The following is a 26,425-nucleotide window of genomic DNA, read 5'->3' as shown; positions in this document are numbered from 1 at the left end:
TGGAAGTGGGAGGTGATTGTTGCCCTCATGCCACAGACTCTTCCTGTTATTATTCAGTTTTGGCAGATTTTCCTGAATAAATGTTTTGTTTGTTTGCAGTGTGCCCTTAGGTTGATTTCCAGAGACCCCAATTTTCACCAGTTGTTTCATGGTTAATCCCTTGTGAGATGGGTTGCTGAGTTCCCCACATAGTCATTTTAGAAATTCTGCATTCTGCTTGGTTTTAATTGTTTATTTTAATAATAGAACAGAAAATGCTCATAAAATTGTGTTAGCTATGACTTTTTAATTTTACATTGATTATACATTATAGGAAATTATTGCTATTTTGGTTTTAGATTTTATCAGTAAATACACCAAGTATTAGCTTATCATTAGCTTTTTTACATAGGAATCAATATGTGAATATGAATCTTTGTGAAATAGGGTATATGAATTCAGAGGAATCATTGTATATTTTCTTTTATGTGAATGGACTAGAGTTGTAGGAAATACAAAGTGAAGTTGTTGTTACTAATTTTTATTTTATCATTTCTAATTACAAAAATTGTTTGGAATTGTGTTGATTCCTAATTTTTGTCCTATCCTTTGTCATACAGATTTGAAACCAAAATAGATTCATTTCATATTACTGGCTTACCAGATAATTCAAAAAAACCCCGCCTCCTGTCTTCATTAGATGGTACATCACTCTTCCAGATTATATTTGAGATAAATCCATTAGATGAAACCGTTTCTCAGAGGTGTATCATAGAAGCTGAACCTTTAGAAATGATATATGATGCAGTAAGCATTTTCTCTGTTATCGATTTTTAATATAATTCAGTTTGCCTTGAGATTGTGCTTCATGTTAATGATGCTTATTTTAACAGAGGACAGTGAATAGTATAATGGAATTCTTCAGACCTCCAAAAGAGGTACATCTAGCACAACTCACTTCAGCAACTTTAACAAAACTTGAAGAATTTCGTGATAAGACAGCAACAGGTAAATAAATTAAAATCAATAAATTAAATATGATTCCATATTTATATTTTTATTTATGTTAACGCGATTTTTGTAAAGTTTTAATTTTTAGAATGAATACAGTTTAATAGAAATTATTTGTTTTTTTCTATTGAAAGACGTGTATCAATATCATTTTTTACACTCAAGAATTTCAAAATTAGTAACCACATTTAAGTTAAATGGAATTTTTTTTTTAGGATATTTGGCTCTCCGTTTATGACATTTCGTTTCAGCCTGTCATTTCTTTACCAGAGTTTGATATATTGGCCTCAGAAAAATAAAAGTTCCATCCTTTTTTATACTTTATAGGAAGGCTTAAAGTTATAGATTTGGTTTTTAAAATGATAGTTCATTATGGTGATGACTTCTGTGATTTTCTATGATTTACTCAGTCTCTCTTCAACCATGTGTAATTAACATTAAACCTTTCTGTTAGGTTTACTTTCAGTAATTATATTTTTCATTTTAGGAATTCTGTTCTAATATATTTAAAATCTCATCTTTTTTTTTTAGTTTTGTGTTTTCCATGGGTATCTTTAAACTTGTCTTCTATTATTTTAAACATCATAGGTATTTTATATTCTTTCTCACCAACTAATTCTATTTTCTAATAGTTTGTTTATGTGAAGTTTTATTGATTCTTTTTCTCCCATCTTCTCCTGTTTTATGTTTCTTAATGACTTTTATTGGTAAATGGTGACTTGTTTATTTATTTAATTAGTTAGTTAGTTTTGGTATTGGAACACTTGATCACTGAGCCACATCCCCAGCCCTGTTTTTTAATTTATTTTATTTAGAGGCAGGGTCTTCACTGAGTTACTTAGTGCCTTGCTTTTGTTGAGGCTGGCTTTGAACTCGTGATCCTCCTACCTCAGCCTCCTGAACCACTGGATTAAAGGCATATGCCACTGTACCTGGCAAGTGGTGTCTTTTTATGCTTGGTAATTTTAAATTGTAAACTGCTCATTTTTTTCTGACAAATTATTTTTTTCTGTCTGGTATTTGGATATGTTGGTAACACCACTTTAACTAAATTCAGTGCTTGGGATGTTCTGGACTGTGGAGGAATTGTTGGGCTACATAATTACTTGAATGCTGATTTATGGTTACTATGACACCTTTCTCCTAATTTTTCTCAGAGCCATTCTATACATTTCTCTGTGGATCTATTTTAGGGAGAGGAAGGCTTAACTTCTAGATTCCTCTCACTCTGAGTAGTAGTGTAAGGCCCCCAAAAAGGAAACCCCAACTTTGTCCCATGGATCGACGGCAACCCCAATCAACTGCAGGAGGCGTCACTTGATGCAAACCGCAAGAGGTGTTTATTCCAGCGCGCTGGGACCCAACTCGAGGAGTTGAGTCCCTAGCAGAAAATCTTGTAGGTTTATAAAGGCAGAGACCACACATCCGGAGGGGTCGCACATGAAAGGGAAAAGGGGAACAAAGCTGCTGGGAAATTTCAAAGGGGTCTGGGTTTGCTGATAACACAACATGTTTCACAATGTTTTACAACAGGGTGTAGATTCTGGTGTCTTAACTGCCTGAATACTATCTTGCTCCAATTACTCTTTTACTCTCTGTTTGGGGCTGTTTCCTGGAACAGCTTTAAGGGCTTTGTTCCCATTACTGGGAGGGAAACCTTAGGGAGTTGAGATAAAACAGCTTAAAAAAATGTCCATTCTTTCAGTAGGTGTCCTTTGGTTCCAGATTTGTGAGAAGAATTCCTGTTATACTTCTTATCTTCATTATCTGTCCTCTGTTCTGAAAGACTAAGAAAATGAATTATTATGTAAACCAGGTATAGAAAATAGTCTCAGGGTACAACAAATCAAAATGCAGTCTGTAAGAAATTTAAAAAAATTAAAAAAATTTAAAAAACAAAAAAATTTAAAGTTTAAAAGACCAAAAAAAAAAAAAAAAAAACTTTAAAAATATATTCCATCACCTAAGATACTCCTTACAAAGTAAAGCACCTCATTTAAATGTGTTTCTCCACTGTGTAGTATGCCTTTAATAAATCTGTCACCTTTTCTGTGGAAAAGAAAGAAAGTAAAGAAAAGAAAATAGTCTCAGGATAAAATTTTTCTGTGTTCAACTTAAATTTCTTAAACTTCCTTTTCAATTTGATTTTTGGCTTGCCAATTCTCAGTATTTTAATTTTTTTTTGTTGTTGTCATTTGTTTTGTTTCATATCCAACATTTTTTGTTGCTTCTACTCGGAAGAGTAAGTCTGTGTAACCTGTTCATTTGTATTACTAGAATTTGGAAACTGATTAAGACTAAACTTTGTTAAGATTCATCTTGCTAAATTTGTGTATTTTCCTTCTTTGGTTGTGTGTTTGAATCTTCACTTTGAGGCTTTGGGTGAATGGATTTCATTTTTTGGGTAATATTCAGTGTCAATTGACTGGATTCACTTACCTGCTAAGGTGTTTTAAATCTTTTCTGTGTCATGTGCACCTTTGACAGTTTGAATCTGCAGATCCTTTGTTAAAGTAATAGTGATTTTGAGAAAATAAATTGTATTAAAATCATTTCAAAATATTTTTTAAAATAACATTTGTGATAATAGTGATGTGTCTGCCTTTATTTATGGGTTAAAATAACAAAAATTAACTGCTTCAAAAAATACTATAAATTTGAAATAGTGGCAAGTTTAAATTTTATTTTAAGATTTTTTCGACAACTGTGTTATGGCATAAAAATAAATGATGTGATTTCTGTAGGTAATGAAGTCACAGATACAGGAGATTCTAAATCAACATTAGTTTAACAAAAACGTGCATTTTTTTCCTGACATTTATGAAATCTCTGAATTCCATTCATCTGATTAATGGTTCCTGATCTAGTTCATATTTCAAAGTTTTGCTTCAAGAATATAAAGGGAGACTTTACCTACATTGCTGAATATCTATATTTTGGTTGTTACAAAATCTGACATGAAACTCTTACTTTTCTCCTACTGTTTTCATTATATTCACTTAATTCTTGTTGGCATAAATGAAATGTATGTTGCCATTCTCCTTAGTTTTGTTTCTTAAGAGAAAATATTTGAGCCAAGTAAATAAAGAAACCATTCTGTTTTTTCTAATACATTTTAGATGTTGATAGGCCTTTATTTTATTCATTTATTTTTATGTAGTGCTGAGAATCAAACCCAGTGCCTCACACATGCTAGACAAGCACTCTGCCATTGAGCCACAACCCCAGTCCCCATCCCATGTTTTGATAAGGCCTTCAGGAAATTTCTAACTGTGGAAATATATTTTTGTTTGTGTAAGAACCCAAAAACCACTCCGAACTTGGGAACTCACATAAGGGAGTTTATTAAGCAAACGGAGTGTCTCCCTGCAGGGTAAGAGAGAAAATGAGAGGAAAAGAGAAAGGGTGCGCATGCAAGAGAGAGAGAGAAATGGAGGACAGAGCATGAAAGTTAGGAGGAGAGAGAGAGAGAGAAAAGCATGAAAAAGATGGCGGGGAGCTATCCTTAAGCAGTCAAATTCCGCGGGTTAACAGGACCAATCATGGAGAAGGATACTTGCAAGTTGACTGATGAACCAATAGCTAGCTAGGATGTTCACAGACTGACAGGAAGTTGGGAGGCAGGGAAATGACTGCAGCATAAAGGGCGGGGGAGCAGCTTTATATTATAGTTAGTCTGTATGTAATATCTTTATTCTCTGACTTTTATGCTTTTTTTGCCCATTATTTTCTCTATCTGAATAAATTTAAAATTACATTGTGGACAAATATCCTAACTCTAGAAACTATAGGGTTTGTATTTATCCCTGTGTTTTTTGTTAGAGTCTCAAATTCCATTTGTATTTCAAATTCTAAATATTGATATGTTTCATACGTAGTAGAAGCCAAAAATGTAAAATTAAAACTCTTTAGTCAGTTCCTGTTTATATATAGTTACTCATAGTTAAAAATGTTGTTTGAAACCCATGCATCAGATTTAGATTTTTTCTAAATTTTTATTATATTCTTTTTAAAATTGCTAAAACAATAAATATGTAGCATATAAAGTTCACGTTATAGAATATCTTATGAAGTGAAACTGTAGTATTTTGCTTTCTAGACATATCATTATAATTTGAAGTCTGTTCTTCCAGTAGGTTTTTCTCTATGCTGCTAGTAACATTTATTGTTTTTTTAGAATAGTTAATTTTATGAAAAAATAGAAGGCGATTATAAAATGTTTTTAAACTTAATTTTTAAAATTTAATGTGTTTTGGATTTTTTCTAGAAAGTTAAATTTACCTATATTGGAAGATACTTATTTGTTACATAGCTGTTTATGTTCTTTGCTTTCTTTCTTCATTTCCTCCTTTCTTCTTTTGTTACATTAGCTTCTATTCATTTTCTTCCTCAGTATCATGGTTTCTTTTTTGTGTTATTTTATTCAGTTTTTCTATGTCTTTTTATTTTCCTTTTTGTTAAGTGGGGATCACACACACATAGCTACCCTTTTTCTGTCAGGAAAACAGATGTTAATTACCTTTTGTTAAGGGTTTCCTTTGCACTATAGGATTCTCTGGTAGGATCACAGTGATCCATTTTCTTTAGTCTTTTCAATTATATATTTATCCAAAACCTGTTTATCAGATACTATGCTAGGTTTTGAGGTACATAGCAATGATCAAAACAGATATAATTCTTACCTCCTGATAGATTTTATATCTGATAGTTAAGGGTGATATAAAACTCAGAGTAATTTACCTTAAAATTATGATAAATGCTATGTGGGTCTCATCTAAAGAGGTCACACAGTAATTTGAACAGGTGAAATTTAATATAATCATTAACTGTAATGATGAATTGTTTGTATCCTCCAAAGAGTAATTTGTTTGTTTGGTTTTTGTTTTTTGAGGAAAAGTAAAAAGAAGGCTTATTGCTTTGGTAGCAAAGGAGAAACACAGGGGATTCCTGTCTCAGAGGCTGTGATTCTGTGATCCTGTCCATCTGCAGGAAAAGGGGGCTTTTAATGAGGTGATTCAAAGGCTACATTCCATGGTTGTTTTCTGTTGGAGTTGTACTTCATTTGTTAATTTGGGAGATGGTCATTTCTGAGATCTTCTGGTGCCATCCCCAATGTTTGAATTACTTCCTTCCTGTGGTGGGTGTGCACATTTTAGATAAATCTGCCTAAAATGGGGAAGAAAGGTAATCTCCCTGAGATTAGGGAGGGGGAGAGATTAGGAAGGAGTAGGAAGAGAAGAAGAGAAAGAAACATCCATTTTAAAAATAAATTGCAGGAGTTGGGGTTGTGGTTCAGTGGTAGAGCGCTTGCCTAGCATGTGTGAGGCACTGGGTTTGAGTCTCAGCACTGCATATAAATAAGTGAATAAAAATAAAGGTCTATCAACACTTAAAAAGAAATTTAAAAAAACATAAAAATAAGTTGCAGTGGCAGAGCAGCAAAGACTGTATTCAAAGCATAAAGTGGACCACTCCTTCATTTCCCCACTGTCAATTTCTATATTACATTTTCATGGAAATATGGGCAATGATATCTGCCCAGAGTCCTTGTTTTCTATCAGGTGGGGCATGGACAGTTAAGGGTATTCAGCATCAGAGCAGTCCAGAGGTCCACAGGTGCAGATGACCAGGTGTCTAGACAAGGCATACATAGGACAGGGATCATTCTAAGACAGTAAATAAGACAAAGCATTAGTTTTTTGTGAACAATTAGCACAAAAGCAATTATTATTTGAGCCAATCTCTGAAAACCATGAAGATAGTAACTCATAATAATATCAGTGAAAAAACGCATTGAGTTTATCAATGTAGGAGGTAAGGAAGATTTGTAGGTCCAAGAGATCAGGCTCAAATTAACTCAGGACAAACTCGCAATTCTAGAGTACTTTGTGATCATTATTATTAGGCACTCCCATACAGGAACCCTTCCTTTATAACCTCCAGCTTTATTTACTTTTGGTAGGGCTGACACAAGTGTACATTTTAAATTACATAAAAAAAAAAAAAAATTGTTTTTCCTTTTAAATGTCCCTGTAGGACTGTGCTTAGGCTGTACTTTCTTGCCAGGTGTCTAAGACCATGTTAGTCAACTGACTTTGTTCCTATCTACTGTTAAAGTGTCAGCTGAGATTCTTTCGGGACGTGTGTGAAGTCTCTTGGCTCTTTAGTTTTCTTCTGCCAATGTGCCATATGCCAAGATAGGTCAGAGTCTTGCTGACCTTATGTGACTTCTCTTGGAAACATCAGGGACATTTCCATCTCCAGTGACCCTCTCCAAAGAGTAACTTTGAAGAATATAGGAAAGGTAGTTATAGGGTTTATAGTGTTGAAGTTATGTTCCCCAGGAAGTTATCCCTGTTTTCCCTGGGGATTGACATCTAGACCTTATTGGAGGAGGGCACAACAATGACTCATGGGATGTCAGAGAAGACACTGTGGTGCCATGCTGGTGAAACTTGCTGGAAACCTACTCTCTGAAATGTTCTAGAAATCAGTCCTTAGGTGATAGGGAAAGGTGTTCAGGCATCCCCTTACGTGAATTCTGCCCTGAAACCATCTGAGGAGAATGGTTCTATAGGAAGATACTGGCTGTTGGATTCTGTTGTGCTGCCTTTGCCTGGTGTTGGTGAAAGCTGCATTATTGCAGAATATTGCTGAGGTAGTGCACTGGAATCAAGAAGTAATACCCTTTCCTCTTATAATCTCTCCTTTATTCTGTCTCATCTTCAGTGCTAGTTGGCAAAAGAAAAGCATTGAAGAGGCTAAGGTCCACTTTCATAGAGCAGGCAAAAGGGTGAATTGGAGTTGAGTGAGTAAATAAGTTGATAATAGGAGCAAATGCTATGAAGGAAATGAGAATGATGGATGTCCTGATTTAGTTTTGGTGATTGTGCCAGAGAAGAACTCTTTGAAAAACTGACTAAGATTCAATTTTCTCAGAGGATAAGAACTATTGAGGCAGTGATCAACTCAAGAGTCTAACTTGGGAAAGAATTTGAAGGTGTAGAAAACTGGTTCTAATGTAGTGAGTTTGAGGTGGAGAGTGATGTTGAAGAGGCACAATCTCAATTATGCAAAACAATGATGGCATATTGAACAGAGGATTTTGTTATAAATATGAGAAAAAAGGGAAAGACATAAGTAGGTTTAACATTTGAACTTTTCCTTTCTATTGAAAGCAACCTAGGGAGGTAGATCATTGTGTCCTCACATTAGGAAAGGATTCATTGGCACTGAATTGGTGAAGGTAGAGTGGAGAGAAGAAAGGAGGATGGGAATAGGAAATTTAGTAGGATGAATTGGATCTAACTTTTCTATATTCCTATATGAATACAGGACCCAGTAAAACTCCACATCACAAAAGTGGGAAGTTATACTCTATTTGTATATGATATGTCAAAATATATTCTACTGTCAGGTATAACTAAAAAGAACAAATAAAAAGAATGTTTAGAAAAAAAAAAAGATTCATTGAAAGTGAAGCATAGGATTTCCAGGGAGTATAGGGCATAGATTGTGGAGGCAGGAGGAACACAGGGATAGATCATTTGGGTTGAGGAACCATTAGATTGGAGATGGAGATAGAGAAATTTGCTTAACAGGTAGAATCTGGAGGGTTTTGAGGGTCAGATTGTCCCTTCTGGGTGCTTCTTATGACTTAGCCCAGCAAATAAACTTGAGTAAAATTATACCATCTGTGTTTGAATCCAAATCATCGCGGGGACGGGGGGAATGTGGTTTGAGTCATCTGTGGTTTGAGTCAGTTTTGTGTTGTAAGTTCCAAGCTCATGGGATGATTGTCAGAATTTGATGATCTTTCCATCTGTATTCATCCCTATGGTTCATCTTACTTTTCATCCTGATTTTAAGAGATTTTACAATGCAGATTGAATCTGCATTGTTCAGGTTATCAGAGATGCCACAGTACCCCCTTACTCCCAGAGTATTGCTTGGGTCAGCAAGGCCTTTGGAATTCCTTGAATATGATAGTTTAGATATTAATTTATCATATTTCTAATAAGAGCTGGTCCAGACTATTATCGTAGGCTATTTTCTATGATTACATAAATGTGTATATTTAAAATAGACTATTTAAATTATTTTTTTATTTAATTCATTTTCCTCTCTAGCTTTTTTATCAAATTAATCATGTGCTAGCACTTGCTTTTAAACTACTTTTTACTCTATATGTATATTACATCTTAGATATCTACTTGTAATTTTGTCTTATTGTAAGTGTATTTAAAGTTGTTGACTTACTGAATTTGAACATGTATTCTTTAATGAATACTTAATTTTAAGGGTTATTTTAAAATATACTGATCTTCCTACATTTATGTCACTTTGTGCTTCATAATAGTGTATTAACATTGAGTTACAAAATATGGAATGATTTCTTTTGGGAATTTGTTCTTTGAAGAAAAAAGGAGTATTATAGGAGTCAGAGTAGGCCCAAATAGGAATATCATGAACTGTTCAAATACTGAATTTTCTGGATCACTTCTTTTATAAAATCCTAGAGCTTTTCTCCCAAGGTTTTTAAGTTAATCTCTGCCCTTCTCATTTAATTCTCTTGTGACCTTTTCTAACCACAGTCCTATTCTGAAAAAAATTTTTTCAGTTAAACTATAGATATTCTTGATGACAATATGAGGGTTTATGCATTAAAAAATCACTTAAATTTTTTCAATCTGCCTTTTCAGAATTTTATATGTTGGGTTTTTATAGTCATTTTTAGTTTCTTATTATAATTCACATTGAAAATATCTAGTCCTCATGATCATGTACGTGATAGTTTTCTTTTTTCTTTCCTGCTTTACTTCTTGTCATTGTGAAGGAAGGATCCTTTTTATTTGAGTAACTGCTGTCTTAATCAAAACATCCTTTACTCACTAAAACTGATTTGAGGGCTATTTAAAGAATTTATTTCTGTAAAGGAGGGGTTCCCATCTCATGGAATCATTAATAATTACTTAAATTTAAAAGCTGATGCTGGACTCTGGAGCATAAAGTAGATTAATTTGGCCTACTGATCACATGCAAGTGAGTTAAATTTGTTTGAAGAAAAAACTAAGTGTAGATAAGATCTAAGGAATGGGGAACCCTGGTTTGTTGACTTTTTTGGTTTATGTATGATTTTATTGAAGATGATTCAATGATCCAGCAGTTTCCATACTCTAAGAGTAAAATCATCAAGGTCAAGTATCATTGTTTAACTGCATTAAATTTATGAATTAAAAAGACTGTATACAGATTCTAATAGTAACTGTGCATAAATGTTTCATACCACTTAATTTATGTAGGTCAGTATCTTTCTCCTCAGTTTTAGCCAAATTGAGTGTGTGGGTTAAAAAAATGTTGTTTTTTTTTTTAAAGCTCCAATTTTATACTCAGGTTTAATTATTAACCAAGAAATATTTTACATTTATATTGGAAATATTTTGCTCAAGTTTATTTAAAAATAAATACTACTTTCATATAATTTTTAAGATTGTGCTATCACTTTGTGTGCTTAGCAATTCCCTATTTCTTAAGTAATTTTTGAAAAGTATTCATTGCAAAGATTTAAATTTTCTACAGGTCTTCTGTATATTATTGAAACACAGAAAGTACTTGATCTCAGAATTAATTTGAAGGCTTCATACATTATTGTCCCACAAGATGGAATTTTTACCCCTACATCCAATCTACTTCTTTTGGATCTTGGTCATCTAAAGGTACATACTAATAATATTTGATTTATGATATGGCATTTAGGGTATTATGAATTTTGTTTTTTAGGCAATTTGATTGTCCTATTGATTTTTAGATTTATGGTAGATACTAGAATTTGAGAAATCTTCCCTTCTGGTGAAGAAAGTGCAGTGTCATTTAATTAGGGGTGTGTGTCCCCACTTCTAAAAGGAAAATAACTAGTTGAGGTCAGAGGTAAACTGAGGAATTATGTTTACAGAATTTGAGTCATACTTTAAAAGTTTATTTCCTTTTCTGGTAAGTCTTTACTTGATTAATTAAAGTGGAATGAAGGGAATTCTGGAAATATTCAAATATATCTTCATCTGATATTTTTGTGTATAACACTGATATTTTAGTTATATATATATAAATATTATTGACATTTAAATTTTATTAAATAATTTAAAATTGATAGATGGTCTTCTATTTACTTAAGGTTTTTTCTTTTTCTTCCAATTATGAACTTTTTTCTTCCCAAATTTTAAGTAGAGAATAATTATTTTTGGCTTTTGAGATCTGTACTATATTAAGCATTAGACACATTTGATTAAGGTTAAAATTAAATAAAGATTTAGTTACTTAGTTACTTATTAGCCATATTTAAGAGTTTTATAGTCTGAAGTGACCAGTGGCTGTTGTGTTGAGCAACACACATTGAGAACATTTTCATCCTCATAAAAGTTCTATTAAATAGCACTGCTCTAAATCATTAAGGGTAGAGGAATACCAATAACAATTTAAAGATCCAAGAGAAATGGACAATGTTAGAATGATTTCTTTTGGCTGCCTAACAAGTATATATCTTTCCTTGATATTGACATTCTTTTTTATTAATCGATTATACTCTGCACTTGGAACTTATGTACTCATACACTCACTGGGTTTATATTTATAGTAAAATTTATACAGCTGATTATTCACACTTGAATTTGGTTACTGAATTGTTTCAAAGGCAGTATGGTACAGTGGGAAGAGCCTCAGATCAGGAGTAAGTATACAATTTTGTGACATTTGGTAATTTACTTAGTTAACCTGTTATCTAAAATTCATTACCTTTCAGACAAAGATAGTAATATTTGTGTACTTCCCATGAGCTATATAAAACAGAAGAAAATCTGTTTATATATGTGTGTGTTTATGTTTATATATATACAAACACAGATATCTCTCTATTTATGTATTAGTGAATAAATGAATAAGATTTTTGAGTAATCCCTGGAATGTTTAAGTGAAAAAGAAATCCTGTGTTAAGAAAAGAGATACAATATAACATTGTTGGGAACTACATAAATGGCAAAGTTGGGGCTTAAATTCTACCATCCTAATAATAAATCCTAGACTTTTATTGAAAAAACTATCAAAATATCTTTCTTTCTACCATAGAAACATTTTGTAAGCTAAATTTATCTCTCAATTGATTTTGCTCTCAGTGAGAAATCTTAATCAGATTTTAAGTATTTGTAGATGTATTATTTCCAGTACTGTCTTGGGACCCCTCTTATTAATGTAAGTAATGGGAAATACAGCTTAATATGTAAAAATTTACTTTATATCCTGCCCTCATTATACATCTTATGAATAATGATTTTCTAATAGCAGTACAATATGTGTCTGCATGTGAGTTTCTTTTCCTGTTAAACTTTTACATTATAGGTCTGAAAGATAAAAATTTTATATTTATATTTTGAAATATCTGGCTTAAATTTTTAAAATTAACTTCAAGGTGGCAAGTAAAATTCGTTCGGAATTACCAGATGTGAAACATGGTGGGGCCAACCTTGAAGAAATTATGCAAAGAGCTTATGATTCTTTTGATATTCACCTTACAAGCATACAGCTGCTTTATAGTAGAGCGGGTAAGTATAAAATTTATATTGATTGATTTTGCTAGAGTGTTTTAATTAGTTCTTTAGATACTTTGAGGACCTTCCTCATAAATGTGTTTGAACTTATACATTTTTGAATTAGAAATGATAATAGGGGCTGTGATTGTGGCTCAGTAGTAGAGCACTTGCCTGGCATGGATGAGGCCCTGGGTTCGATCCTTAGCACTATATATATATGTATATGTATATATGTATATATATAAATAAATAAATCCTTTTTTTTTTTTTTTTTTAAAAGAAGTAACAGTAAATATTCTCAACAGGAGTTGATTCCCCCCCCCCCCCCCCCCCCCCCCCCCCCCCCCCCCCCCCCCCCCCCCCGCAAGAGACATGGGGGGAAGACATGTTTGATTGTTATATTGTTATGGGTAGGGTTCAGGGGCACTGCTAAGCATCTAGTGGTGGAGGTCACAGAAACTACTAATTATCTTACAATGTACCGACCATCCTCCAGCAACAAAAGTCAGTAGTGCTAAGGTTGAGAAATCCTGAAATCCTGATCCACACCAGAATTTCTAACCTTGGGCCAAAAATTGACACATATTGATAATGATGTTTATGTGTATGTGTGTTTTTAATTTATTTATTTTGTGCTGGGGACTGAGCCCAGGGCTTTGCAAATGGCAGTCAAGAATTCTACCACTGAGCCCCACCCTAAACCCTGGTGGTGATAATTGTTTTACACAGTTGGATAACCAGAAGAGGCAAAGAGACTTCTCAAAGCCAGAGGCAATCAGTCTTGAGTCTCTGATATCCCATACCATAGACAGCCAAAGACCAAGGAGGGTCACTCTCTTAGGCATCTTTAACCTAGTCATTGTTATGCATACCAGTCATACATCAGAGATCCAGTTCATGTTTTAGGTAAGACAACCAGAAGTTTACTTGTTAAGAACCAATAAAGTGTTAGTGGCAACTTCAGATTTGTTCAGCCTTCTTTCCATTCTTCCATACTACTTCTGAATCTCCAGAACATTCAGATCATTCAGCAGAGTTTGGGAATTGTTACAGAGTTGTATATGTATATATATGGTCAAATTTTATTTATCTAATATACCTGATAAAAGGAAAAGCAATGAGAAGCCAAAGTAATTGTTACTAAAATTTAGTTTATATAGGACTGGAACATTTTTATTACTTTAATTATATTTATTTTAAGATAATATACGTGGCTTCTGTTCTAATGTTCTTGGTATCTGTTCTTGTCATATACCTGTTGTTGTGGAAGGAGCCCAAAAGTATGGTGGGTGGCAAAAGTAAATTAGTGTGAAAAGTCTATGAATGCTTTTCCAGGGAATAAATTATGGCATTTGGTATGTTTGAATGGACATTTTAGTCACAAGTTTTCGAAGTCTGTGAGCCATACTTAAGTATACTTAAGATATTGAAAGGTTTGTTAAGATTAAAACATATTCCATTGTTACTGTAAGATTATTGGAATTCCTTGGAATTCTTTTTGATTAATTGTTCTTAAATAATCAAATCCCTTTTTTTGAAGAGTTTTTTTTGACATGGGGATTACTTTATATAATTGTCATAGAATCTCTTGAAAAATACTGAAAGATATGCTTCTAAGTATCATGTTTTCATCTGTAAAATGGGAAGTGAAGGAAATATCTCAATATTGGTGGTAGAATTTTAAAAACTGTAGTAAAACCCATTTAACTACCTATCTCTGGGACTCTTAACATTTCCTTGGCTGGTTTTCCAAGACATGGAGTTTATCTGACTTATAGAGTAATTAGGTTCAAATGAGATAGTTTGTGTGAAAATACATTGAGTTATAGAGATCACATTTATCTTATTTTCGTGTGTGTGTGTGTAGGGCTGGGAATTGAATGTTGGACCTTAGGAATGCTAGGTAAATACTCTACCTCCAAGCTACACCCCCAGTTCTAAATAAAATTTTTAAAGTTATTTCTTTCTGATTATAAATATGTCCACTTTAGGAAATCTGGATGACTCAGAAAACAAAAAGAGACATTCTTTATCTTATTGCTCAGACATGAGCTCTGTTGATACTTAATGTATATCCTTTTAGTGTTTGTTACAACATATATGCCTATGAATATATTGGATGTGCTTGTTTAATGTTAATGTGTGGAGGTATTTATGATATTTTAGGCATGATTTATGTAGTTTTTAAAATTCAGATAATTCCTTCCTTTACCAATAATTTTTTGGCCACTTGAATTTATGATTTTTATTGGCTGTATTGTGTTCTAAGGCTACTCTGTAAATTATTTAATTGTCCCCTTACTGAAAATTAAGGCTTGTAACACTGTAGTAAGTGTAGCTAGAGGGTCATGTTTGTAGACCTGGATATGAATTTCATATTTATTATTAGCTCATTGATTTTAGGAAAGTTATAAGCTTTGAGCCTCAGTTTTATAAAATGGGATAATTGTAAACCATGGGGAGAATTAACAGTGCTTGTTATAAATTTTGAGTAAATGGTAACATTAGTTACTGTTACAGAAATTCACTGTTTCTTGCCTTTTCCATTATTGCCTTATACCCATTAATTCCGGGGGTAGACTATCTGGTTGGTATAGTGATTGTCAATGCTTAAAACTACTGTTTTTTTAAAAAAAAAAAAAAGAAAGAAAAAGTTTTTTTTTTTTTTTTTTCTAAAAGAACATTAAAGAGAGTCTTGTGAAGAAAAAAAGAACCAAAAAAGTAATGAAAGGGAAAAGAATGTGCCTGTTGATTGTGGGTACCTGGGAATGATATGGGAGAATTTCTCCATACCATCATGCAGTATGTGAATATCAAGTATTAATAGTAATTTTAGTTTTATTGTGTTATTCAAATTATGCCAAGATTAAATATGAACTGTATTCTGTAATTAGGTGATAATTGGAAAGAAGCACGAAAACTCAATGTATCTACACAGCATATTTTGGTGCCCATGCACTTCAATGTGGAACTCTCTAAGGCTATGGTTTTCATGGATTTAAGGATGCCCAAGTATGTATTATCTGTTTATGTGTTGTAGAATTTCTTAGTGATTCTTTAGCTAAGGAAATACCATTTTCATTTATTGTTTGTGTATGATAAAATATATGGATTATAAAATTTACCAGTTAAACTATTTTTCAGTGGATAGCTTAGCAGCCTTAAGTACATTCACATGGTTGTGCCGCCCTCACATACCCTCCATCTCTAGAACTTTATCATCTTCCAAACTGAAACTAAATACCTATTAAATAATAATGTGCCATTCTGCTCTTCCCCTTCCTGCAGCCCCTGGCAGCTACCATTCTGTTTTGTCTCATGAATTTGGCTATTTTAGGTATCTCATATAAGTGAAATCATAAAATATTTGACCTTTTTGTCTAGATCACTTAGTATAAAGGGGTCAAGCTTCATCCATGAAGTGTATGACCAGTAGTGTTCTAGTCCTCTACTTTTTTATTGATTGGGCTTATTGTCTGGTTGTTCTGTTCGTTATTGAAAATGAATACTGAAGTCTCCTAATATTGTTAGTGTTTATTTCTTCCTCTGAACTCTATCAATGTTTGATTATATATTTTTGAGCTCAGATGTCTGGCACATATATTTTTTAATTGTTGTCTTTGTTAACATGACCCTCTTATTTCATTATATAATGTCTCTCTTTATCCTGTAAATGTTTTTTTAATCTGTTTTGATTTATTAGAACTAACTCTGTTTTCTTTGGATGATTATTTGTATAGAATGTCTTTTTGCATTCTTTCACCTTTGACCTACGTTGTTTCTTTGACCTAAAGTGAGTCTCTTACACATAGCATATAGATGGATCTTGTTGTTTTATTCATTCTGTCAACTTACACCTTTTGGGAAGTTGAAAACATATTTAAAGTAAACACTGATGGGGAAAACTTACTTTTGTTGGTAAGCTTTTTGTTACATCTTAGAGCTTGTTTTCTTCCTCCTTTCCTCTATTATTGCCTTTATGTTTTGTTGATATTTGTTGTGAAGTGTTTTTAATTCCATCTCATTTCCATTTTTATGTTTTATAGATATTTTCTTAGAGGTTATCTTAGAGATGACATATAATATTCTAAAGTTATTACACTCTGGTTAAAATTCATACCAACTTAATTTCAATTGTATGAAAAAAACTGTTTCCAATTCTATTCCCTTCAGTTTGTTATTGATGGCACAGTTTAAATTTTTATGTGTTCTGTACCCATTAACATAGATTTATAGTTATTTTTATGCCTTTGTCTATAGACAAATAGAATATTATACAATTGAAATTATAAACTAAAATTATAATATATAATATTATATATAATATATAATATTTATTTTGTTTCTTTATATATTCATCTTTACTATGACCTTTATATTGTATTGTTAGCTGAAGCTTTGAGCCCAAAACTCCAAATAGAAAAGTCTATTGAACTAGAGCAGACCATTTAGCTACTTTATTCCTAAATAGTTTTATGTCACATTTGACTTTTTCATCTCTTCTTCATATCAGCATCCTTTTTCTTTTTTGCAAGCATTCCACCTTGGCCAGAAACTATTTTAAAATATTATAAAGACTCATCCAATAACCTACCAGACAGTTCCAAAAGAATTGTTACTATAGCAAGTTAGCAAGAGAATGCTCAAATGGTTGTGCTTAAGCCTTCCTGCCTTGTTAAGTGTTTAAGAACAGAGGGAATTAAGGTTATCCTGATCTTTTCTCATATGGTATGTGGTGTAGGCCTTGGTTGTACTTAAAAGGGGAGACCTAAGAGAGTATTATCCTCTCATTTTTTTTTAAATCTTTCTCTCTCTTTCCTTTTTTTGTTTTGTTTTCTTTGTTTTGTTTTGTTTATTTTTGGTTTTGAGACACCGTGTACTTGGAGAAGCATTCCCTGGCTGTTCTCAAACTTTTTTGTTGACTTTTAAGTTACAGTGACTCTATTAGCAGACCAGAGTCCTAAGTCTTACTCTTCTACACTTTGTTTTCTTAGATAAATTAAAGAGTGTTTAGTCTTGAGGTACAGGAATGCCTGGAATTTTGTTTAAGCAAGAGAAGGAAAGACAGCCATTCTGTATGTTCTGTTGCTTTTCATATTTCAGCTTTAGGTATGATTTGATTTTAAATGTAAGGCTTAAGTTCTTTCATTGCTTCCCAGATGTCTCCCTGCCTATTTATTTGTAAAATGTTTCAGTCTGTGATAAAGAGCAAATATGTATTTTTTTTGTCAATGTAAGAATTTAAATTAACATAATTTACTTTTCTTTTTTCTTGGTAAGTATGCTATAATATAGGATATTATAGGGTTCCAGAATAAAAGGAGATTGTCCTCTGAGGGAAGAAAAGGGAAACTTACCTTGCTTTGGACTTGCTCTGTTAGTATATGATTAGAGAGAATATATGTCCTTAATATGGGGAAAAGCGTAGCAGGAATAAAAGTAGCTGATTAAAGTATCTAACATAATCACAGGCCTAAAATGCCAATGATTTAGAAAGATGAAATCTGAGAAGTTATTTGGGTTTTATTTTATAAGCTCTTGAGTAACATTCAATGAGTATGATATTATGTAAAATTCTGAAACTCTGCAAGTGTCAGGAACCTTCCTTTGAAGTTTGAACTAAATAAGTTTTAAGGTAAGTAAAAGGAATCCTGTTAGGACTGGGTATATAGCTCAGTTGGTAGAGTGCCTTGCAAGCACAAGGCCCTGGGTTCAATCCCCAGCACCACACACACGCGCACACACACACACACACAAAAAAAAAAAAGAAGCCTATTATTTGGTAGGTAGTACTTTGGCACCTAGCGTCTTGTGTGTGTGTGTGTGTGTGTGTGTGTGTGTGTGTGTGTGTATTTTAATTTATTTATATATATATATATATATACACATATATATTTATTTTAGTTGTAGATGAACACATTTTCTTTCTTTTATTTATTTTTATGTGGTGCTGAGGCTCAAACCCAGTGCCTCACAGGTTCTAGGCAAGTGCTCCACCACTGAGCCACAACCCTAGCCCAGCACCTAGCATCTTGAGATTGTACAGATTGAATATTTTAAGAAAGTAAAAAGTTTAGATGCATTAATTGGACTGATCCATTATGTATAACTAAGTTTAACTAGGATGTATGGAATTGATTATAAATATCTAGGTTATTAAAAGTAAAAGAAATATTACAATTTTCTGAAGGAACTCAGATATACATTTTAGAAAGAAACCTTAGCTTCACTAGGCATAATTCAGAAAAGTTTTAGGGAAAAATACATGGATTAAAATGGTGAATGAAAACTTTCTCTTTGAGGTCTCTTTTTAAATTCTTTATCTTTTATCTGTAAGCAAAGGACACTGCCTAGGCAATTAAAAGCATAATAAGATACTCAGCTCTGCTTTTGAGTCGTGGTTTTAGATATCCAATCTTATGGACAAATTATTGGAACTTGCTAAGCCTTAGTTTCTTCATGGGAACCATATGGAAATTTACAAGCAATAAGGAACAAATAGTTTGTGTACCTTATAAATTGAGGACTATTTATGGAATGTACACAAAATACTTCCTTAAATGCCTGTCACATAATAAACACTTGATAAATAGAAATTGTCATATACAGAGACACAATAAATGAAATAATGTAAGGGAAATAAGTTATCCCATCTAATGAAACCAGTTAATAAGCTAAGGTCAAAATTAGGGATTTTTAGTGTTTAAAAATCACATTTCATTGTATTTGTCTAATTGAGGAATATAGTCTTCTTTTTAGTTAGTTTACTTACATCAGAATGAAAGGTCCTCTATAATCATTGTTATCTTTTTAAAACAGATTCAAGATTTTTGGAGAGTTACCTCTTGTTTCTTTACGAATCTCCGATAAGAAACTGCAAGGGATTATGGAATTGGTTGAAAGCATACCAAAACCTGTACTTATAACTGATGTATCTGCCCCTGTGAAATCAATTCAGGTAATGTTGTTTTCAGAATTAAAAAAAAATTGAGTTAAAAAAGAAGGTTCACTAATGGTATTTGAAACTACCATAGGAATTTCAGATAAAACAATTTCCATTTCATTTGGAACAGACATTTTAAAAGAGAGAAGTTGATGAAATGATAAAAAGTACAAATAGTAAAGTTATAAATAAAATATTTATCTGCCCTCACTTTGGTAGCCTCCAGTCCTTCTCCCTAATGGTAATACTGTTAATCCCTGTTTGTTTAGTTTTTCCAGAAAGTGTTTATGACATATACTAGTATGCATGCACACACAGATACACATGCTTGTACAATCTTATGTTCATACAATTTAAATAAGTGTGATCATTATTCTTATTGTTACCATTATTATATATTTTACATATTTTAAGAGATGTTTTCATGTTAACACATACAGATCTATTTCTTTTTCATGGTCACATAATATTGAATTATATGGATATACCTTTTACATAATATATTTAATTTTGATGGATATTCATTCATGTTGATATGAGTATTTACAATTTTGGAAAGTACTGCCTTGAACTTCCTTGTGTATATATTTGGTTATACTTTTTCCATAGGACGAATTGCTACAGGTGGAATTTTTGAGTAAAATAGTGTGTAAATTTTAAATTTTGATGAATTTGCCAAATTTCCCTTCTATTGATTAATTTATGATACTGTTAACAATGAATAATGAATGCCTTTTCTTTGCTTGCATTAATCTTGAATGTTAACAATTTTTTCTAAGTGAAAAAAATATTCTCTTGTTTTGATTTGCATTTTATTACGAGTAAGATGAAACATATTTTCCTAAGTTTAATTTGAATTTCTTTCTGGAAACACCTACTCATATTTATTGTACTTTTTTTTAATTGGACTATGACTTATTTGTCATTTAAAATTACTTTTCCATTTTGCCTTTTGTTTTTTGTAACATATACTTTTTTTTAACCATGTAAAACATATCTATATTTTTCTATTTTTGTGTCCTTCTGTCAATGGTAGTGTTAGGGATTGAACCCAGGGCTTCTTGCATGCTGCACAGTTGTACTTATCAATGAGCCACATCCCTAGCCCTCCTTTTTTTTTTTTTTAAATATAGTCAAAATTAGTAGTTTTTTTTTTTCCTTTATGATTCTTGGATTTTGTAGTATATAAGTTTTCTTGTTCCAAGTTTTAGAAAGAAAATATGCAATCATATTTTTCTTTAATAATTTCTCCTGAGGACATATGTTTGGACAAATGGGGCTATCTCCCGAGTATCAGTGAACCGGGCTGCAACCAGGACCCATGGGACAAGGCTGTGTTTAGCCTTTCCTTATTAAATATGATAAAATTGGGTTTGGTTTTTTTTTAGTCATTCTTTACTAAGTTGAGAAATTACTCTTCCTAGTTGGCTGAGCATTTATTTGGATAGACATTGCAATGACTTTTCTTTATCTGTTGAGAAGATCATATAGTTTGCTTCCTTGGGCTGTTAATACAATAAATTATATTGATTATTTTTAAAATATTAAACTAGATTTGCATTTCCAATATAAATCTTATCTTTTCATAATGTAGTATCCATTCTATGTATTTGGCAGTTTATTTGTGAGTATAGGTTGAGTGACCTTAATCTGAGATATTTCAGATTTTGGAGTTTTCAGATTTTGGAATATTCTCATATAGACTTTCCAGTTGAGCATACCTAATCTAAATGTTCCAAATCCAAAACGCTCCAAAATCTGAAACTTTGAGCATCTTGTCAGCCTGCAGCAAGTTTTGGATTTCAGACATTTTCAGATTTAGGATTTTCAGAATAGGGATGTTCAACTGTATGTATTTATCTCTTATCCCATACACATGTGGGACCATGAGAATTTTGAATTTCAGAATTTTTTGGATTTTGGAATATCTGCATGGACATAATAAGATATCTTGGGGACAGCACCCAAGTCTAAACAGGAAATTCATTTATGTTTTATATTCTCCTTTTACACACACAGGCTGAAGGTAATTTTATACAATATTTTTAGTGTGTCTTTGACTTGACTGTGTTACGTTTTCCAGTAGTGGTATCATGTCTGCATTCAAAAAGTTTTAGATTTTGAAGCATTTTAGATTTCAGATTTTCAGGATAAGAAATGTTCAACTTGTTTGTTGTGGAGGATTTTTATAATTATGTTCAAAAGGAAAATTGGCTTATACTTTTTTTTTGTAACACCTGATATGATAGATATCAGAGTAATGCTGGTTTCATATAAAGGGATAGGAAACATTTCTTTTTTTTTGGGAGAGTTTGTATAGAATTGAATGGCTCATAGAATCTGCCAGTAAAGCCATCTGTGCTTGAATTTTATTTCTTGTAATATTTTAAAAACTGTCTCTTTAATTTATACAGGACTGTTTATGGCCTGTTTTCTTCTTGTATGAACTTTAGATTTAGTCCATGAAGATGTCCATTTCATCCAAATTGTTGAATATATGAATATAATGTTGTTCCTAATATTTTCTTATTCTCTTTTTAATGACTTTGATATCTATAATATTGGCTTCTTTTTCATTTTTTATTTGGTTAATTTATAAGCTTCTTTTTGTTTTCTATCAGTTCAATAAGTGGTTTGTCAGTTTTGTTTTTAAAAGCCCAGTTTTGGTTCTTTGATTTTGTTTTGTTTAAGTTTTATTGATTTCTGATCTCTTATGTTGAAAATCCATTCTTAGGTTCAGCTTCTTAAAAAAAAAGACAGATACAATACAGTCTTTTGGCTGTAGATTCCTGACTTCTCCACTATAATGTCGTATATCTTGGAGAATATTTTATTTGTACTTGAGAAGAAAGTGTGTATTACTGTTGTTGCTGGTTGAAGATTTTTGTAAATATCAATTAGTATAATTTAAATGGATAGTGTTTAGGCCTGTGTACTGATTTACTGCTTAGGAATTTGTCATTTACTGAGAATAATATTGAAGTCTCTATATGTAATTATGGATTTGTCTACTTTTTATTAATTTCTGTAGTTTTTACTAAGTGTATTTTGAAGTGATTTTGTGGGGTGCATAGAAGTTTGGATTGTTTTCTTAACTTGATGTAATGCCTGTCATTTTCCCTATGCTATTCCTAGATTTAATATCTGCTTTTCAGATACTATTCAAGTTTTCTTTCCTTTTTTTAAAAGCAGAATTCTTTTTATTACTTGATTTTTTTTTTTTTTTTTTTTTTTCAGTTGAAGAGAAATTAACATCCAGGTCATCTGTGCAATATTTGAAATTAACATTATTCAACCCTGTAGAGGAATGAATTATTGATAAACACTTTAAGATAAACTTCAGAAGTTTATCTTTGCTGAAAAGTGATGTTATATTTCAACATAACATGAAATTTACAATTTTAAAGTGTTCAGTTTAGTGACACATATTTACATATTGTGCAATATAGTTCCAAACAGTCTCATCATTCCAAAAGAAGATCTGGTCATTCTCTATTCAGCCCCCACAAGTCAGTGAACTCATACAATATGTGGACTTTATGTTTGACTTCTTTCACTTAGCATAATCTCTCTGAAATTTATCTCTCTTACAGTGTTTATCAATACTTCATTTCTTTGTATGGTTGAATAAAGTTATATTTCATCATTTTGTTTACCTACTCATCCATTAATGGATATTTGGGTTAATTTCTACATTCTGATGATTGTGAATAGTGCTGGTATGATCATTTGACTCCCTATTTTGAAGGGTTTTGTATATATGTTTATATGTGTATGTATGTATATATATGGATAGATAGATATCTATCTATACGACTGAAATTGCTGGGTCATATTTTTCCTTGTATTCTTTTTTTTTGTGTGGTGCTGGGGATTGAACCCAGGGCCTCGTGCCTGCGAGGCAAGCAGTCTACCAACTGAGCTATATCCCCAGCCCACCCTTGTATTCTTTTACAATGAGGTAGGCAACCTGCTTGGTGTTCCACAAATATTCCAAGTCAAATTTATAGGAAAATGTGTTTTATTCAAAGCTCAGCTACGTTTGCAGGAATGTAGAAGAAATTTTTAGTTTCAAAAATTTTATCTTCGAGAGGCTCTAGGGTGAGGAAAGCTTTTAAAAGAGAAGAGAAAGCAAAATGGGACAAAAGGCAGGAAATATGCAGATTTAATTAGCCTTTGTGAGACAGGCTGGGGCAGGAGCAATCTTCATTCTCAGCTTCATTGACAACTGCCAGGCTAGGGTGGGCAGCCCTTCAGCCTTTGCTCTCAGCATGAAGAAGTCTAAATAAACTATAAAAAGGGCTGAGGGGCTGGAATTGTAGCTCAGTTGGTAGTATGTGTGAGGCCCTCGTTTGATCCTTAGCACCACATAACAAGATAAATAAATAAAGGTATTATATACACCTACAACTCAACAACTAAAAGTTTTTTGAAAAGGGGTATGCTGGGAATGTGGCTCAGTGATTAAGCACCCCTGGGTTCAGTCGCTGGTACCAAAAAGAAAAAGAAAAGATAATATATGTCTGGAATAGTAATGAGAGCAAGACTAGTTCAGCGGTGCTTATTTATGGTTAAAGTGCTCCTTGAAGAACCACGGTCCATCTAAATATTGCAAGGCAAAGGCTAATTTGTTTGCTTTATATAGTTCAATTCACAATTATCACAATTTTTCATAACATTTATATAGTGGTATATTAACTATAGCAGTTCCAAAATGATACTGTGGAAAGAAACCATTTGTAAAATATGTTATTTTTAAAGTTCATTGTTTGTAGGCAAAGATGGTTAAGAACATTGTTTCCATTAAAATCAATGACAATGAAAATAGAAAAGAAAAATTAGTAGCTCTCCTATATACCAATAATGAGTCTGCTGAGAAAGAAATTAGAAAAACAGTCCAATTCACAAAAGTCTCAAAAAAAAAAAAATGTATGTAAGAGTAAATCTAACCAAGGAGATGAAAGAGCTCTACAAGGAAAACTGTAGAACATTGAAGAAAGAAATTGAAGTCTTCAGAAGATGGAAAGACCTCTTATGATCATGGATAGGCAGAAATAATATTGCTAAAATTTAGGCTGAACTACCAAAAGTAATATATAGATTCAGTGTAATCCCCATCAAAATAAACTGTGACATTCTTCATAGAACTAGAAAAAACAAGAATAAAAAACTCAGAATAGCCAACACAGTTCTAAGCCAAAGAAACAGTGCTGGAAGCATCATGATACTTTACTTCAATTTATGCTACAGAGGTAACGAAAACTGCATGGTTCTTGTATAAAAACAGATACATAGGCCAAAGACAGAGAATAAAAGACAGACACACCCACTCGGGGTCATCTGATCCTTGATAAAGGTACTAAAAACATACATTGGAGAAAAGATAGCTGATTTTCTATATGTAGAAGAATGAGACTAGAGCCTCATCACCTTCACAAAAGTCAACTCAAAATGATTCAAATACCTAGGAATGAGACCAGAATCATGCTATTCCTAGAAGAAAACATAGGGTCAAGACTTTAACATATAATAGGCACAGGTAATGACTTTCTCAGTAGGACCCCTAAAGCTGAGAAAATAATGCCAAGAGTTACTAAATGGAATAGCATCACATTAAAACCTTTTGTGCACCAGTGGAAACAAGAATGTTGAGAGAGACTGCACAATGTGAGGAAATATTTGCTAGCTCCTCTTCTGACAGAGGATTAATATCCAGAATGCAGAAAGAACTGACAAACTTACATCAAAAACCAAATAATCCAATTAATAGATGGGCAAATGAACTAAACATATACTTCTCAAAAGAAGAAATACAAATGACGAACAAATGTATGAAAAAAAATGTTCAGCATTGTTAGCAGTTAGGAAAATGCAAAATTCAAAATTTCCCTGAGATTTCATCTCCCTTCAATCAGAATGGTAGCCATCAAGAATACAAACAATAAATGCTGAAGAGGATATGGAGAAAAAGGAACACTTTCACACTGTTGGTAAGTTTGTAAATGAGTGTTTTCTACTATGGAAATCAACATGGAGATTCCTCAAAAGACTAGGAATGGAACCACAGTAAGATCCAGCTATACCACTCCTTGGTATTTATCGTAAAGAATTAAAGTCATCATACTATAAGAGATACATGCATACTTATGTTTATAGCAGCACAATTTACAATAGCCAAAATGTGAAACCAGCCCAGGTGTTCATCATCAGATTAATTAATAAAGAACATGAGGTATGTATACACAGTGGAGTTTTATTCATCCATAAAGAAGAATAAAAAAACACATCATTTGCAGGAAAATGGATAGAACTTGAGAACGTTATGTCAAGTGAAATAAACCAAACTTAAAAATTGAAGAGTCACATGTTTTCTCTCATATGTGAAAGGTAGAGAGGGAAATGGAAAATGAAAGGTCATGGTGGGGTCTCATAAAAATTGAAAGACCCATAGAGTAGAGGAAGTGAAACCAGGGGGAGGGAGGAGGTGGACTAAAAGGGGAAATGGGAATGATATTGGCCGAATTATATTGTGATATTTTGTACATGTACAAATATGTAACAACAAATGTCATCATTATGTACAACTATAATATACCATTAAAAATGAGACATAACTTATAAGTTAAGATATTTTTTAATTCAACTGTCACTCTGTGCTTTTTGTTTTTTGTTTTTTTCAGCCATGCTGAGGATTGAACTCAGGGCCTTATGCTTTCAAGGCAAGCACTCTACCAACTGAGCTATCTGCCCGGCCCTACTCTGTGCTTTTGATTTAATAGTTTTGTCCATTGACATTTAAAGTCATTACTGACAGGACTTCTAAACTTTTTTTTTTTTTTTTTTTTTTTTTTAGTACCTGGGATTGACCCTAAGGGCTCTAAACCACTGAGCCACATCCTCAGCCCTGTTTTTG

At 32.5% G+C, this 26,425-nt stretch overlaps 1 protein-coding gene across 7 annotated transcripts in view; it reads left to right on the top strand.

The window, feature by feature from the left end:
- The window catches only part of VPS13A (vacuolar protein sorting 13 homolog A), a 250,147-nt gene that overhangs the window by 52,153 nt on the left and 171,569 nt on the right, over positions 1-26,425 (top strand). For all 7 annotated transcript variants that reach the window (XM_079112077.1, XM_079112076.1, XM_079112082.1 and 4 more), the window contains 6 exons: positions 600-786; positions 873-987; positions 10,570-10,706; positions 12,449-12,581; positions 15,464-15,581; positions 19,389-19,527. In XM_079112077.1, the coding sequence (XP_078968203.1) occupies positions 600-786; positions 873-987; positions 10,570-10,706; positions 12,449-12,581; positions 15,464-15,581; positions 19,389-19,527 (829 nt within the window). The remainder of the gene's footprint in view (positions 1-599; positions 787-872; positions 988-10,569; positions 10,707-12,448; positions 12,582-15,463; positions 15,582-19,388; positions 19,528-26,425) is intronic.

The sequence above is a fragment of the Sciurus vulgaris genome (assembly GCF_902686455.1).
Source record: "Sciurus vulgaris genome assembly, chromosome: 15".
Taxonomy (NCBI): domain Eukaryota; kingdom Metazoa; phylum Chordata; class Mammalia; order Rodentia; family Sciuridae; genus Sciurus; species Sciurus vulgaris.
This window is presented reverse-complemented; position numbering and strand designations above follow the sequence as displayed.